This window comes from Mchenga conophoros, linkage group LG15 (genome assembly GCF_057382185.1).
Source record: "Mchenga conophoros isolate Kocher_MC1m ecotype Shallow Benthic linkage group LG15, M_conophoros_male_GT1.1, whole genome shotgun sequence".
Lineage (NCBI taxonomy): Eukaryota > Metazoa > Chordata > Actinopteri > Cichliformes > Cichlidae > Mchenga > Mchenga conophoros.
This window is the reverse complement of record NC_140540.1, coordinates 30,646,176-30,663,058: the sequence shown is the minus strand read 5'-3', so window position 1 is coordinate 30,663,058 and position 16,883 is coordinate 30,646,176. Positions and strand designations below refer to the sequence as shown.

Genomic DNA, 16,883 nt, shown 5'->3' with positions numbered 1-16,883 from the left:
TCAGAGTTGCCCCAATCGAAAAGATGATGAGGGAAGCACGCCAACGGTGGTATGGACACGTCATGCACAGCAAGGATAATTCGGTGTCAAGAAAAGCCTGCAATAGTAAAACTGTAATCTTTGTGCCACTTTTGTGCATTTGTATCGTGCCAAATAAGCCGTGCGCAAAGCACCAACATTTCTACTGGAATCCCCATCATTTCAAATCATTAAGGGTCTCACGAGGCAAGGTGTGAACTCTTTGTGCGACACTGCTCCACCCTGCCATCATGTGAATTATTACAGCCACATATTACACACACACATATTAGAATGACTGATAGTCTAATGATGACTCTTCTCTCAAACCATGTTTCCAAACTGTGAACATTAGAATTCTCAAAGGAGTGCCCTCTCTCTGTTTGGGTGCAGATGTTCAGCTGAGTCTTGTCTTGAAGAGCTGGCTCTCCTATCCTGTCCCATGCATCTTCAGCATGCACTTAGCTGTCTAGCTTGCGTTTAGATGTTTTGTCCTTGGGATTATAGTGATATTGAAGTGCACACTTGGAGAAAATTTGTCTGATATAACACTGGTGCACGTGATGGAACTCTGGAAACGTTCTCAAATGATGTGTTTTTCTGTCTCCTTTTGCATCCTCCCTTAAATAAAATTTTTAATTTATCACAGTTGCCAAAAAGCAAAATATTAAAAGACAGTAACACTCTGTGCCACCGCTGAATGTCTGGAAGATCCTGCCATGGTTTCAACTTCCCTTCCTCTCCCCTTTCACAGTTCTGTTATTCACATAGCTGTTATGAGTTTTGATGACTGTGCTGTTGAAGCTAGCTAACCTCTCACCCTTATTCCTTGTTAACCATGCCAATAATGAGATCCAGAACCAAGGAGTAGGATAGTTGCAAAATCACACTGTGGAATCTTGGAATTGGCATGCTCCCATATGTCAAATGGATCATTACCAACCCCTTGTTTGGAGGGGAGTGAACGGCACATACACAAACAGTAAGTATGAATGCCAGCATAAATATTATTAGCACAGCAGATGAAAGAAGTGATAAGTACTTACCAGATGAACATAAGGCACAAAGTAGCCATAGAGGGCAGCGGGAATGCCGAAGGCCCAGATGCGATATCCCCACGACTTCCAGATATTGACGTTGAAAATCTGTTTTAGGTGTGAGCTGCCTGTTTGGGAGTCTTTCGGTTTGACCGGCAGCAGGGGCTTGTAAGTGAAGCCAGCCAGCATCAGCACAAGCATGAGGATGCAGAGGACACGCAGGGTGGAGTATAGGCCTATGTTTTTCAGTAAGGCTGACAGCACAAAGGGCATAGCGATCGTGAAGACGCTGCTGCCGGCTGTTACAATACCATTTACGAGGCCAAGGCGCTTCTTAAAGTAATGGCCAAGGATGACCAGGCTTGGCTGGTAGGCGAAAGAGCAGCCGCAGGAGAACACAATGCCGTATGTGAAGTACATGAGGTCCAGGGACCTAGGAGCAAATAAATAACATCAGTGTACAGTCGATTCATTCAGAGTTGCCAATTCATCTGCAAGATATTTCCCAGAAAATAATCAGTTCTTAGCAGCAGCAACTATAAAATAAGATGTCAAATGTCTTTAAAGGTCCAAAAAAACGTTGTTTAAATTACGATACAGATTTTTGTTTCAAGAAGCTTTATCACGTATTAGGTTAAATCAAATGCAACGCAGTAACACAATTCTCATTCACATAAATCAAATACAGAGTAAGTCTCACATTAAGTTAATTTGCTATAACTTCAGTGACAACAAATAATTAGTTTAAATATTTTTAACACATTATGACACATTCTAACCGATGGTGCATATTGGTTTACATTGTCAGTGACTCATAACTATAAAAGTTATCAATTGTTTAAACTAAGTTATTTTACTATTTCATGAAAACTGACAGACAGCATGTTGCTGCCACCAAATTCAAAATGACCACATGCCTTTTCCTTAAAATAGTACATGTTCTTAGTTCCACTGTTAATAAAATATTTTATAGGTTTATGAGCTTTGCCAATCACTGCATTCTCTTTTTACTTACATTTTATACAGGGGCCTAGCGTTTTTGGAAATGGTTTTGCACACAGTGAGTTTCAAAGTTCTGTTTGGCTTAAATAAATATCTAAGTGCCAATAGCAGTCACATAGTAAGTCTGCACCCTGAGAACTTAGCTTCCTGACCACAGTTTCTGTCATTTGACCACCTGTAATTCAGCAGTTTTATTGCTTACTCTAGTGATAAAGTGTGTGCGTTGCACTTGTTGCGTTGCTTGAACCACATATGACTGTGTGAGTGTTTCCTCACTTGTAGGCCACAATGAGATTCTAGGTCATTTTTACCATGAAGTCATCATTTTATATAAAATGTTTTGTTTTGGGAGATCAAACTGACTCATCGAATTGATCAAATAAAATCAGGCAGACCACACAGTTACACTGATTTTTATTTTTATTTTTACCATTCAATTAACCAACAGGACTACAGTACAGTCCCCTTGCTCTCATTTTGAAAGTTTCGCCAAGTGAACAGAGTCACTGAGTTTGACCTCTTCACTATGTTTGTGATATTGGTATTTGATATTTAGGGTAAATGTGTTGTGCTGCAAGATACAGTGCATCCAAGACATTTGCGTTTGACTTTAGATGAGTGAATGTCCTGTATTTCATTTGTTACTTAGTACTAGTTAGCATGTGTCTATGCATTTTGCCCTCACAACATGCAGCCCAAAATGTTAACTTAGAAGTTTCTAAAAAGCATGATATATTATAGTTGTGGAAACCATATAAGAAATCATGGGTGCCTTGTTACTGCCCCAAATACAATCTTTTTCAGTGGAAAACACTGTATGCATATTTTGTCATGTGACAAAAAAGTGAAGCGAGACAGGCCTGATATCCTATAATACTAAGGTTTTGCCTGTACGTGCAAAGTTAAATAACAGTTAAAAGGTGCTACAAAAGAATTATACATAAAGCAAAAGCATGCTATCTTAAGAAATTTAAAAAAAATTCTTATGCAGTTGTGAGTTGGAAAACTTCCTTACGTGACATAGGAGCTACCCAGTAGGCCGACCAGACCCACAGCAGCACCACCCACTGCAACAATTCTGCAGCCGAGCATGTCGGTGAATATGCTGACGATGGGAGAGCAGAAGAAAATCATGCCCATGGAGAGGGAGCCCACCCATGCTGCAGGAGACACACAGTGGGAAGACAGAATGAATGTCATGATTCTATTATATTTCAATTCAATTCAGTTGAATTCAATTCAATTCAATATTATTTATATAGCGGCAAATTACAACAACAGTTGCCTCAAGGTGCTTTATATTGTAAGGTAGACCCCACAATAGTAGATACAGGGAAGGAAAAAAACACCTTGCACAACTGTCTCCAGGAAAATACTTTACACTACAGACACTAACCGCTAAACAAAGGGTCATGTTGCAATAACAGAACACTATTGTTTCTGTATCGATGCACACATTTACTCAAGGATACACACAGACTGTACAGCTTACTAGGCAACCAGTCATCACATGCCTTACCAACGTCATGAGTTCCCTTTTTTACATCTTGGCCATTTTACTCCTGCTGTACTTTGTATTTGAATCTACTGAACTCGGGCTTTACAAATGCTTCTTACGTACATAGTCTATACATTTACACATTCCTCGTATGATTTCCTTCGTAGATGGAAAAGAAGCAAATAAACCATTTGGTGACAGAACACACAAGATACAAAATACATTATTATTAATTTTCAAATACTGAGGTCGTTAGTAAGTCATACCTGTGAGCCAAAGGTTCAAGTTTACTCTAACTGGCATCAGTGAGGGGGGACAATCATAACATGGTCATCTCAGATTAACAGCTCCGGCTGTGCAAGACCTACTCACCTGCTGTTCAAACTGTTTCTTTGCAAAAGCCAGCCAATGAGAAGAAAGTTCATTTTAATGCAGGGGGAAAGCCAAAAAAATTTGTTTTAGACAATGAATGGACTATACCAAGGCCCCTTAAAAGGTAAATAAGAATTGCTGTGAACAAAGCTATTCTGTTAGTGTGTTTGTCATGACTATAGGGAAAAAGGCGAGAGTGACATGTTTTTGTACAAAAGACTGCTGGGAACTGGGAACTTTCTCTTTAAGACATCACACATCCAATACCAGATAACAATAGAGACCAGAAATGCCTTCAGGTGAACAACAGGTCAGCACATGTGACACAAGCCATATAAAAAGTTGTTGACTCTGAAGCTAAGTCAGGTGAAACTTGTGGGAAAGACCAACTGGAGCTGGAATGCTTTTGTTGTCTGTTTTTTTACACGACTAACAGGAAACCCTTGTGTCAAGTTTCAGGGTTGTTGCTGGGATTTTATTCTCCTCACCTCACCCCATGCTGGCAGAGTATTAAGCAATCTCAGGTTTCCAAATGAAACAGATGCTATGAAGTTCCAAAGAAAAACACCAGTGTGGTTGTGATTTTAGGATTAATCTGGACAACACTGTCACCAGCTTCTCCCTTTTTAAAGTCACACTTGAGGAGACGTGTTTATTTCAGTGTGCCAAGAGTTTACAGTCAGCCAGCAACTGAGAGGCTTTATTGCTCATTGTTTAAATCAAACTGTCCACAGTTGTTTATTACCTAGTGGTCCCTGCGAAATGTGGAAACAGTTATTTTCATTTTATTTCTTATCACAGTCACTTTTTTACACAACAGTAATTCACCATGATAGTTTAGATATTTGTCATGTAAGGATTAATGTTGTAAACACTAAACGCACTTATGTTGTTAGGTTCTATATCAGTTTTACAGCCATTCCGTCATAAACCAAAGTACAAATTAAAACTCTGATAACAAGGATGGACCGAAAGTCAGAGGAACACATAGTCTTTATCATTCGGGGGAACTCCCAAAGCTTCTTTAGAGTTATTCCAGACAACACAGTAAGTCAGAAAATGTTCACTCTAATAAATGCCAGTGAACGAGAAGAAGCAAGAATCCTTCAAAAGCAACAGGAAATTGCTGTTGTGCTCTTCTGGCTATCTTGATTTAAAAGCATTTATGCTTCAGACAAGAGAAATTCTAGATTAAAAACGATGTAAAATCAGGATTCTCTGTGTCCCAGTGACATCCACCTCTAGCTACGGGCACTGCTTTAAATACTAGCAGACGAGTTTCCCTAAGTCATCCGTCTGCTTCGCTGGAACCCCCCCCAACTCTGAACCCAGTCACCCCACAACAACTGAACCTTGAGACCTAGGAAACTGCATAATACACCTGTTATCCACAGAAAACTGCATATTTTAAAACTCAGAAAGCCTGTGTATCATTTGAGGTAACTACTTTGGGCATTCTTGCCTGATTTTCCCTAACGACCCCAAGAACTTCAGTAATGACACCATGCATCACGTGTTGTTTTGAAAGAGGGTTTTGAAAGACAATTCAGTTGGACCTGTCAATAATATCATTGAACAATAACTGAAATGTCAGTGTTTTTTTGTTATGCTCAATTATGCATTTGTGCAGTTTTAACTCTAATTTCTAATATTTCAAGCTAACTATTAACTGACTAGCTTAACGGCTCAATAAATGTAATAATTTCGAATATTTTGGCCGTTTAGTCATTACTTTAAAATTATTTTTAAAAAGTTTCTTAACTTTGTTTCAAGTACTGACAAATAATTACCACTGTTTACCCATTAATTATAATTAAACATCCCCTGTGCTATGTGCTGACAAGTTTAGCTATAGCATGTACGTTTATAAGTTCATGTCATTTTTCTTTATTTTCCTTCCTTAAAACAAATATATTTATCTATCTCTTTAATCCTAATTTCTATGAAACATCAAGTGAGATCACTGCACTGAATGCCACAAACGGAGCACTGAAGACTTTACTTAAATGTATGAATAAATTCAAAGGGTTTGCATTTAAAAAAGCTATCTGAAGAGTTATCTTATAACCAAAATTAACAAAAGCATCTAATGGATGAGGCATTTTGCAGTATTGAGGTAGCACAAGACTTGCTCAGGTAATTAAACAAACAGAACATCTCTATGGCACGTTCTAGGAATCTGTTGACCAAAGATGTTACCAATGTCTAGTTGAAGCATGGAGAATGAAGACAGGCTTCATTTAACACTATAGACCACTTACAACTTACCCCGAAGTCCCAGGCTGTTCCACTATAATGAACACAAAGTGAGGAGGAAAAAGGTTTTAGCGACTAAAATGCTCTCACGGCCAACAAACCAAAAACAAGACCAGATGTCCCCCTGTATCAACACAGCACCAATGCAAAAGTGTTTGTTACCATGACGTAGTATTGACTTTAATGGCTTTAAATATATATATATATATATATATATATATATATATATATATATATATATAAAAACACCCAGCACGCCCCAACATTGTGATCAGGCCATCATCATTATTTCACTTCACTTTCCAAGAGCTCTTGTTTTGCTGGGTACATCACCGTTTCTTTTATTGGTGCTGGTGGAGATAAAGGTACAAACTGGTATTCCATGAAAGTACACCCAAACCCAGGTTTAACTTTAGAGATCACACTATGTAAAAGTTTTGGAGACAAAATAATAGTAGCTGTTTTTTCAGATTCAGTTGGCAGTTCAGTGAACGGTGGAAAATATTAAAAAGGTAACCACCGGGAATCAAGATTTTATGATAACCTGATACAGTGACCATGTTAGTTAGAGCTATTACTGGACAGTGTTTCCATTCATCCATTTTCTTCCACTTGTCCAGGGCAACACCAAGGCGTTCACAAACCAGACAAGAGATTTCTCTAGCGTGTTTTGGTTCTACCCCAGGGCCTCCTCCCGTTGGAACATGCCTGGAACACCTCACCCAGGAGGCGTCAAGGAGCCATCCTTGTCAGATGCCTGAACCACCTCACCTAGTTCCTTTTCATGTGGAGGAGCAGCGGCTGTGGAGGAGAGAGCCCCTCCTGAATCCAATTTAAGACTCTGTAGGTGGTGCTCTGTTTTTTCTTCAAATGCAATAACCATCGGCAGTTATGCTAAATAAACCACTGTTAGAAATATTTAACATTTCACTTCTTCACCATGTGCAACTATTAATTACTGTACTTAATTACAAAGTAGAATACTAGAATAGCTCAGTTCTTCTGAGAGACAACATACAGACCACAAGTTGTTCTGTTTAAATTCCAAAGGACTAAATGATATGCAAAAACAATTCAGTTGGACCTGTCGATAATTGTGTGGTCTAACATCCACACAGCCACTTCAATCTGATAAGCTATTAGCTGGCTAGAAACACCTAGCCTTTCATGTACTGTAGTTACATCCAGGCTCCTTAATCTCACAGACAGAAGAAACTAAGCAGAGCAGTGGCCTTAAATCCTGCAGCTGTCTATACCCAGCAGCCTCACAGCCAGCTCACTATCAGACATTTGGACTCGCTGACCAGGGCTCAGGAAGTGGACCCTGCTGCACTGAACGCACAGTTGCCTCCCACAAGGCAGAGCACATTCTTCTCTGACGACAGCATTGAGAGCTGGGGGAAGAAAAAGGAAAAGGGAAGTTAAGAAATGCCAACTAAGTGCAGTGAATATGTTTTAGTGACCCACATACTTCCCAGCTAACTGCACTCGATTCACATCCTCCCAGCTTTGCTTCCTAATGCTAATCTCAAATAATTATATCTAAAAGGAAAAAAAAAAGAAAAGTCTGTGTAGGTTCTCAGTCATCCAGGTCATAGTAATCAAAGGAGCTTTCTTGAAACTTTTTTAGGCCCCTTGAAGGTTTTCTTTTCAAGCTCCTTAAAAAGAAAAGGAAAAACAACAACATGCAAATAAAGCATGTTGTTTGCATCTCTTGAAACAGAGAGACAGACAGCCATACACACTAACAGTCATTCGGAACTAACAGTTAACCTAACCCCACTAACTGCATGTCTTGGGCTGTGGGAGAAAGCTGGAGTACCTGGACAGAACCCATGCATATACAGAGAGACTATCCAAACTCCACAATGAAAGGCCCCGATGGTGGATTCGAACCCAGGACCTTCTTGAGGCAACATACTGCCCATTTAAATAGTTTTCAATATTTTAAATGATTTTGAATACTTTTGGATCTCTATGACATCGTCAAGAAGGGATATCCTCAAGATGGTTCATGGGCATCCAATCAGAAGGCTGGCCTCAAAAGAAGAAACCTATAAAAACCTTTTTGAGACGGTGGATGAACTTGGGATTGTAGAGCATGCAAGAGTTCTCAAATTAAAATTTAGTGTACCAAAGACGTGCTGAAGTTAGTGTTGGTGTTTATTCTGTTTCCATGACACAATTTCTCACTTCTCTGATTATTTGGTCTGGAGTAGGCATTTTATTTGAATTAAAAGGAAGCAACAGAAATCTTTTTTAAGAGGAACTGTAATCGACATGTATAAATTCTGTGGAGTTATCCTAAGAGACTAATTATGACACTTTATTTCTTTTACAGTGGGGCAAAAAAGTATTTAGTCAGCCACCGATTGTGCAAGTTCCCCCACTTAAAATGATGACAGAGGTCAGTAATTTGCACCAGAGGTACACTTCAACTGTGAGAGACAGAATGTGAAAAAAAAATCCATGAATTCACATGGTAGGATTTGTAAAGAATTTATTCGTAAATTAGGGTGGAAAATAAGTATTTGGTCACCTCAAACAAGGAAAATCTCTGGCTCTCACAGACCTGTAACGTCTTCTGTAAGAAGCTTTTCTGTCCCCCGCTCGTTACCTGTATGAATGGCACCTGTTTGAACTCATCATCTGTATAAAAGACACCTGTCCACAGCCTCAAACAGTCAGACTCCAAACTCCGCCATGGCCAAGACCAAAGAGCTTTCGAAGGACACCAGGAAAAGTATTGTAGACCTGCACCAGACTGGGAAGAGTGAATCTACAATAGGCAAGCAGCTTGGTGTGAAAAAAATCAACTGTGGGAGCAATCATCAGAAAATGGAAGACATACAAGACCACTGATAATCTCCCTCGATCTGGGGCTCCACGCAAGATCTCATCCCGTGGGGTCAAAATGATCATGAGAACGGTGAGCAAAGATCCCAGAACCACACGGGGGGACCTGGTGAATGACCTGCAGAGAGCTGGGACCAAAGTAACAAAGGTCACCATCAGTAACACACTACAACGGCAGGGAATCAAATCCCGCAGTGCCAGACGTGTTCCGCTGCTGAAGCCAGTGCATGTCCAGGCCCGTCTGAAGTTTGCCAGAGAGCACATGGATGATACAGCAGAGGATTGGGAGAATGTCATGTGGTCAGATGAAACCAAAGTAGAACTTTTTGGTATAAACTCAACTCGTCGTGTTTGGAGGAAGAAGAATACTGAGTTGCATCCCAAGAGCACCATACCTACTGTGAAGCATGGGGGTGGAAACATCATGCTATGGGGCTGTTTTTCTGCCAAGGGGACAGGACGACTGATCCGTGTTAAGGACAGAATGAATGGGGCCATGTATCGTGAGATTTTGAGCCAAAACCTCCTTCCATCAGTGAGAACTTTGAAGATGAAACGAGGCTGGGTCTTCCAACATGACAATGATCCAAAACACACCGCCCGGGCAACAAAGGAGTGGCTCCGTAAGAAGTATTTGAAAGTCCTGGAGTGGCCTAGCCAGTCTCCAGACCTCAACCCCATAGAAAATCTGTGGCGGGAGTTGAAAGTCCGTGTTGCTCGGCGACAGCCCCAAAACATCACTGCTCTCGAGAAGATCTGCATGGAGGAATGGGCCAAAATACCAGCTACTGTGTGTGCAAACCTGGTAAAGACCTATAGTAAACGTTTGACCTCTGTTATTGCCAACAAAGGTTATGTTACAAAGTATTGAGTTGTATTTTTGTTATTGACCAAATACTTATTTTCCACCCTAATTTACGTATAAATTCTTTACAAATCCTACCATGTGAATTCATGGATTTTTTTTCACATTCTGTCTCTCACAGTTGAAGTGTACCTCTGGTGCAAATTACTGACCTCTGTCATCATTTTAGGTGGGGGAACTTGCACAATCGGTGGCTGACTAACTACTTTTTTGCCCCACTGTATTACAATGGAGGATACACTGGATAGTATCCTCCATTGGTTTGGTTGGTTGGTTTTAATCACTGCTACATCTGTTAAATAAAGTCTAGACACAACAACAGGTTCACATACCTAGATTGCATCAGAATCAGAGGAGCTTGGCCCACAAATGTATAACAGCTGCTTAAGACTGTGTTATCTTTTTAAATTAATTTAAAAAATTGTAAAATGTATAAATTAAGTTTCAGCAAAAAAGAATAGAAATTAGAGGACAGGATAGCTGGAAAAGAGATGAGGGAGACTCCTTACAACTCCTGCTGAATTAAAGGGGTCTTACTGTGTAATACTGTTACAGTATGACTTTTCAACTGGTGCCGATCAGTCACAAAGACCCCAGTCATAACCCTAATCAGGGCCTCTTAGTGCCGCAGTCAAACATCTGGGTCTGCAACAAGGATATAGCAATTTCAGTTTACAGCAGCTGGAAGCCATTTGTATTGGGCAGTTCCACTGGAAACTGTGGAGAAGGGGGAAGTGTTTTTTGTGTGTTTGCAACCCACTCAAATCATTTGTGTGTTTTCTGGCCTCTCACACTGCAGGAAGTGAAAAGGTCTGTCTGATGACACAGGAAAAACTTGGGGAGCAGCTGCAGAGCGATTTATGGCTGTGCATAAAAAAGCACATCATATGCATGCTTGGAATGACTTCCCTCTGCAGCAGATACTAGAAGTCCATATGAAAAATGTTAAATGGGAGTTGTGTTTCATGTTAGAGGGAAGCAAAAAGGGGTGGTGTGTCAGAACAAGCTGGTGATTGGGGGAGCTTTTTGTCCACCCCCTTTTTTAAGCTCACTGTATAGTGTTGCAAACAACAGCTTGAATACATACACTCCTCCCCAAGTCCCCTTATCTCCAGCTTCTTGTTTCACAGAAAGGCCAACACTTAACCTAGAACTGCCATTATCTGTACCTTCAAAATGTATCCATCGGAAGGTGTTTTTGACTAACATGTTATGTATCTTGTGGTAAATCAGAGGATTTGTTGTACTTAAATATGTGTTTGTTGAGAATTTGAATAAAATACTTATTGTTCCATGCACTCTGCAGTTGCTCCATCAGTACTTTTTTTGTAAAGGGCTACGGCTAAATTACCCCACAAGGTTTCTTTTCATTGGCCTTGAGCAAGACAATGACAGATACAGCTATCATCTGTGTCAAGCTATTGTGATTTTATGTTTGTTTACTAAAAAGTTCCCTCCAAAACCATGCTAGCTAAGCTAGCTATGTGTTACTAACAAAAAAAGTAAACTGAAAACAGCAGAGAAACCTACTTTGCCTTTAAAAATATGAGATTTTTTGTAGTAACTAACAATAGTGTTAGTATTAAGAAAGAAACAAAAAGTAACCACAAAACTATAGATACTTTATTTTAAGTCAGTCCCAAGTTTAAACATTTGTTGATGCCATATAAACTTGATCTAAAATAAATATTTATTTCAATAATTATTTATTTTATTGTAAAATAATAAAAATTACATGTATGTACATAATAAAAACCCACATCAATCCATAATATCTGTAATGATAAAAGAGGCAACAGAGAAACGTATTAAAATCTTGTCCTGAGAAATATATGAGCACTGTGATATAATGGCCATGCTGTTTTCTATGGTTACCATGGCTGCTTAGAGACACATGGAGACCAGACCGATCATGTACCTGTGAATCTTATTATAGTGGCAGTGTGGTTTTTGCCGGTGCTGCCTGTGATGTTCGATGTTCCTAATTAGTTCACAGTGGTCTTTGTGCAAAGTTAATTTTATCCATGGTCGATGAAATGAACGGATGCAGGAGACAGTAAACAAATCAAAGAGTACCCCATGCCATGCTTAGGCTAGAGGGCTACTGAGAGCTTCAGTAGCTTTTTGGGGATATTAGTCACCATAGGATAGTACTATAGGATACTATACCATTATCCCAACTCTGTTTTTCCTTCAAAACAGGAAGGTGCCACTTAGAATTTTGTTTCTGATATTTATTCCCTCTTATTCCCTCTTTTGCCCTGTAAAAATAACGCATTTTCATACTTGTCATGCACTGTAACACCTCCACATTGTGTCAATTAGACGTGGTTGAGTGAGACCATAAAGACTGACTGTTTCAAGACCTAATCTTGGTGCAGTGACACAGGGATTGCCTGCTGTTAATCAGTCTGACATTGCCCAAGAGCAAGGACATCACAGCCATTAGTTCACATCCAGCCCCTCAGGCTGTGGTCTGAGGGGCTGGTCCCCTGCGTGTCATGTGCAGGGGGCCAAACAATTTGTCCTGGTGCCACTGAAGTGGGCTCTGCCTCCAGCATGTTTATCTTCTCGAGACTTTATCTCTTGACAACCTTCACCTACTCAGACCCAAGCTTACACACGCCTGAAATCAAACGGCCTGTCAAATATTAACCAGTCTATGATTAAAACTTGTCAAGGTTTTGTGGAGCCATTCCATCGGAGTCATTTTGTTTTATTTTGAACCAAGTTACCCATGAAGATCAATCAATTATGCTTTTTAAAAGTGCTTGTAAACTTGGTTGGGCATGTTACATTCATGTAAGCCTGTAGTTGTAGATAAATATTTAACTGACAATTGTCTCATCTCCTTCAGGAGCCATCTGAGCATATTATTCAATCGGAAATCCATTATCCATAACCTTTTAGGTATTTGAATTAAAAAAATAAACTTAAAACAGTTCATTTTCAACTAGTGAAACGTGTCTACTTCACAAAACAAACCCTTGCATAAAACATCATGTGACAGTAAATTACTGCTAAAGCAGCAATATAGTAAGCCTGACTGCTGACAGAATAAACTCAACATCAACTGAACACTTTGCCCTCAGTACAAGGCAGACAGCAGCCAAGCAGTGAAAAGTCCTAATATAGTCTTTCCCCCGTGTTCTGATCCCTCTTCAGTCAGTTCTGCTGCCCTATAACTGAGGGAAACCAAATTCCTGTTAATGTACAAGGGAGTCATAGTTACTGTTAACTGATCTAACACACTCAAAAAACACTTGATCTAATGTTGGTGAAAGCACTGACATTGCTTTACTCTCCCACGCACTGATACTAAAACAATATTTTATCCTTTACTGCACCATCAATCTCTTTATTTTTTCCTTTCATACACAGTCAAAACAATATTCAGCCAAAATATGCTCACATAATGTCTTGTTATTGACATTTTAATGTCAATTAAATACATGTTGTTTTGATTACTTCAGAGTCATCAAAACAACACAATCAAGGTATCAAAAAACTCTGTGTTTAGTCCAAAGTTCTTTGGCAGGTCTGACAGTAGACAACAACCAAGTGGCTTTTGGCACGAGGCTCAAGAATAACCCCATCTGGCATTTTCACAGGGAGGGAACCAGCATAGAGCCTTGACCTTCCCACCCCAACATAATGCATTGTGATTGGTTGACTGTGACAATTTCCGAGCTTTGCAGCGCGTTATCTTTGGCACCAACAAACAGCTACTAGCTGAAGATTTCAGCTATTGGAAACTTGCTCTTTATGGAATATATATCCCTATTTAAGAAATTCATGAATGTCCAGCAGATAATTTCTGGTAAATTGGTAGTAGATCAGACCATAGGAACTACAGCTACAAATTCAAATTAATATGTTAGCACGCATGATAAACACATTATGCGACCTGAAATCATACACATTACCCTGCATCACAGAAAAGAATATAGTTTTACTCATAGGCAGTAATGTTTGATCATTCTTCTCAGAAAGGAAAGAGAGAAATGCGCAGTATTTTCAGTTATTCCAAGCAGGGATTGTTATTGTTATTATAATAATAATTATTATTATTATTAATGTAGACCCTAGAAGAATTAAAACTTACAAGTTAAAGACCTTACAATATAAACTGTTGTGATTTGGCACTATATAAATATAACTAAACTAAGTTGAACTGAATTTAATTATTCCAACAAGAGCAACCCGTTTACAGCAATCAGGCCATCATGGTCCTTAAAGTGAACAGACAAATACTGGCCCTAATAATTGCTTTAAGTTGCAGACCTTAACTGAACATTTATTTTCATCTTAGGTGCAGTTTCAAGGCATATGCAGTTTTAGCCGCATCGGAGCTTGAATGTGAGACAAAGAAACACGTTCAAACATGTGCGTTGGTATGTCTTTGCACTCAAATCACCAAGCACAGGGCACATGAGGGGTTTTCAATGTGGAACTGCCTACATTTCAACTCCCCAGTCAACTTAGAGGATTAAAAACTTACTGTTTGTACTGCATTCTCCATAAAGAACAGGAGTAAAACTACCTATCAGAAGGCTTTAATAGGCAAGGTTAAAACAGTAAATCAGCAACAATCTCTCCCTATTATGTTATCTTTACTTCGGGTCTTATTGACTGTAATTATGCCCATTCAAAATGTACCGAAGTGGGATAAATCAGAGATAAGATAAAGGAGAGCCATGGCACTCAAACAGTAAATGGCCTGTATTTGTATAGCGCTTTACTTAGTCCCTGTGGACCCCAAAGCGCTTTACACTACATTCAGTCATCCACCCATTCACACATTGGTGATGGAAATATACATTGTAGCCACAGCTGCCCTGGGGCGCACTGACAGAGGCGAGGATGCTGGACACTGGCGCCACCGGGCCCTCTGGCCACCACCAGTAGGCAATGGGTGAAGTGTCTTGCCCAAGGACACAACTATCAGAGCCAGGGCTCGAACTGGCAACCTTCCACGATCGCCCCTTGGAAACAGAATTAAAAAAAAAGCTTTTTAAAGCCTTATTTTTGGTTCAAAGTCAAACATTTTCAGGATTTTTTTATTTTTATTTGACTTCATTGGTGAATCAATACCTGCAGTTTTTATATCCTGGTGATCATCAAAATAAAAGTTCATTAAAGTATTTCTTCTGAACTGTCCCATCAAAAAGTGTCTTACTCACAGGAAAATGAAAATAACTAATAAGTATCCAGTAACACAATAAAACTGTAACATGAGAAACAATGTTAATGTCTTAACAGAAAGGAGGTCTAACCCATTCGGCTTTTTAAACCCACCAATCTACATCAGATACTGACTAATACTGACTCAATATCTTTGAGTATTCGTGCTTATAAGTTAATATATTCATTTCAGTTACATCGTATTCGTGTTCTGTGTATGACATGCACCACAGGCCATGATATTGATGGTCTTATCTGCTCCACTCCATGTGTACAGCGAAACAGATAAGCACACACGGTGAAACAGACAGCAGAGGAGAGAATATTACTGCAAAACGTACAAGCCTTAAATGCTGATCTGAAATGAACCTACGTAAATAGCAACGTGTTGCCATCTCTCATTGCAACAATAAAAACCAATTAACTCACAGCAGGCAATCATTTTTTATTCATGTACATATTTTGGGTTGAGTAATTTATTACATGTTCTATGTCTCCCTCCAAGACAAGACTGCATATCAGTATCTTGTCGCAACTTTCACTTGTGCTAAAATGAAGCTCTCTATATGACTTGCACTCTTTTTTCTTTTCTTTTTTTTGGGGCAGTGACTTGCACTCTTAATGTGTGCTATGCAATGCTTGAAAAGCTTGCTAAAAATACACATATGTGTGATTACAGCCAGTGATAAACAGAAAATAGATCCAAGGGACTGTGCTGGGAAGTAAAACTGTTGTCTAAAGTTGAGTAAAGTAAAGTCTATGTCAGCAGTGTCTGTGTAAACAAGTGATGCAAATTTCCATGGAAAATCCTGACCAGGGAGATGAAAAGTGTATCTGCAGTAAAGTGTCTACACAGCCAGAGAAGACGACTTGTTATGTTGCCAACAAGCAACACTCATACAATGGCTGATGGGTGTTTCTTCCATCTCATCTTTACTTTTTACATTTTCATTATGAGATATTAGAAATACCATTATTAATATATCTGATAAAATTCGTTGCCCAGCTACAGTTCTTCCCCCAAAATGACTCAGAAACTAGACTAAGACGATCAAATCACGCTACACTCAGTAGCCATTACAGAGCCAGCTATCCAACGGAATTCATTTTAGTATTCTATTTTCCTCCATGTCAATTAAATTCCATCATTTCCTCTAACGCTCAGTCAGATAAAAATATTCATGTGGGAAAGAAGGGGATCTCATTCAAGGATTTGTGATGTTTATGAAGACTTGTATCCTGACTGTTATAGATGCGTTCTCTTAGCATTCTGGCACTTCCTCTATGACAATGTCCAACTTCAGAGCCACTCAACTGCCTCATTAATTCTCATTAGTTCTGTTCTCACGACAGGAAGGCAAGCTGAAGAGTGAACATCTAGTTTGAAGCAGTACTTTGTGTTCTTTCTGAGAAACAGGATCAGGGAATTAAAATGGAAAGAATGGATGCTGTCCATCTCATGAAGCGAAAATAAGCAGGAAAGACCTCACTAAAACTTCTAACTCAAGAATTTACATCCTGGCAGTCAGGCACTGTAATCTCAAATGGATAGAAAAATGAAGTAATTATTAGTGCTGTCTGAATGTTAAGTTATATATATATATATATAGGGGATAAAGTAGTTGTTACTTGTTAGTATACTTGTTAGTGTTATTAATTTTCCAGAGTTCATTAGAGATTTAGCTAACAAATTCAGTGTGTGAACTGTGTGCATAGTAAAAGACAAAATATACATAAAACTTTAAGAAATGCATTACTCAATTAATACTTAACCAACATTGTTTTTCATACATTG

The 16,883-nt window shown here is 39.2% G+C and overlaps 1 protein-coding gene across 2 annotated transcripts in view; it reads right to left on the bottom strand.

The window, feature by feature from the left end:
• slc16a10 (solute carrier family 16 member 10) overlaps positions 1-16,883 on the bottom strand; it is a 31,422-nt gene that overhangs the window by 11,338 nt on the left and 3,201 nt on the right. Inside the window, exons 2-4 of one of the 2 annotated variants that reach the window (XM_085246251.1) lie at positions 7,488-7,577; positions 3,073-3,217; positions 1,065-1,488 (exon numbers count right to left, since the gene is read on the bottom strand). In XM_085246251.1, coding sequence (XP_085102377.1) covers positions 1,065-1,488; positions 3,073-3,217; positions 7,488-7,577 — 659 coding nt within the window. The remainder of the gene's footprint in view (positions 1-1,064; positions 1,489-3,072; positions 3,218-7,487; positions 7,578-16,883) is intronic. The other variant, XM_085246252.1, reaches the window with a different exon arrangement.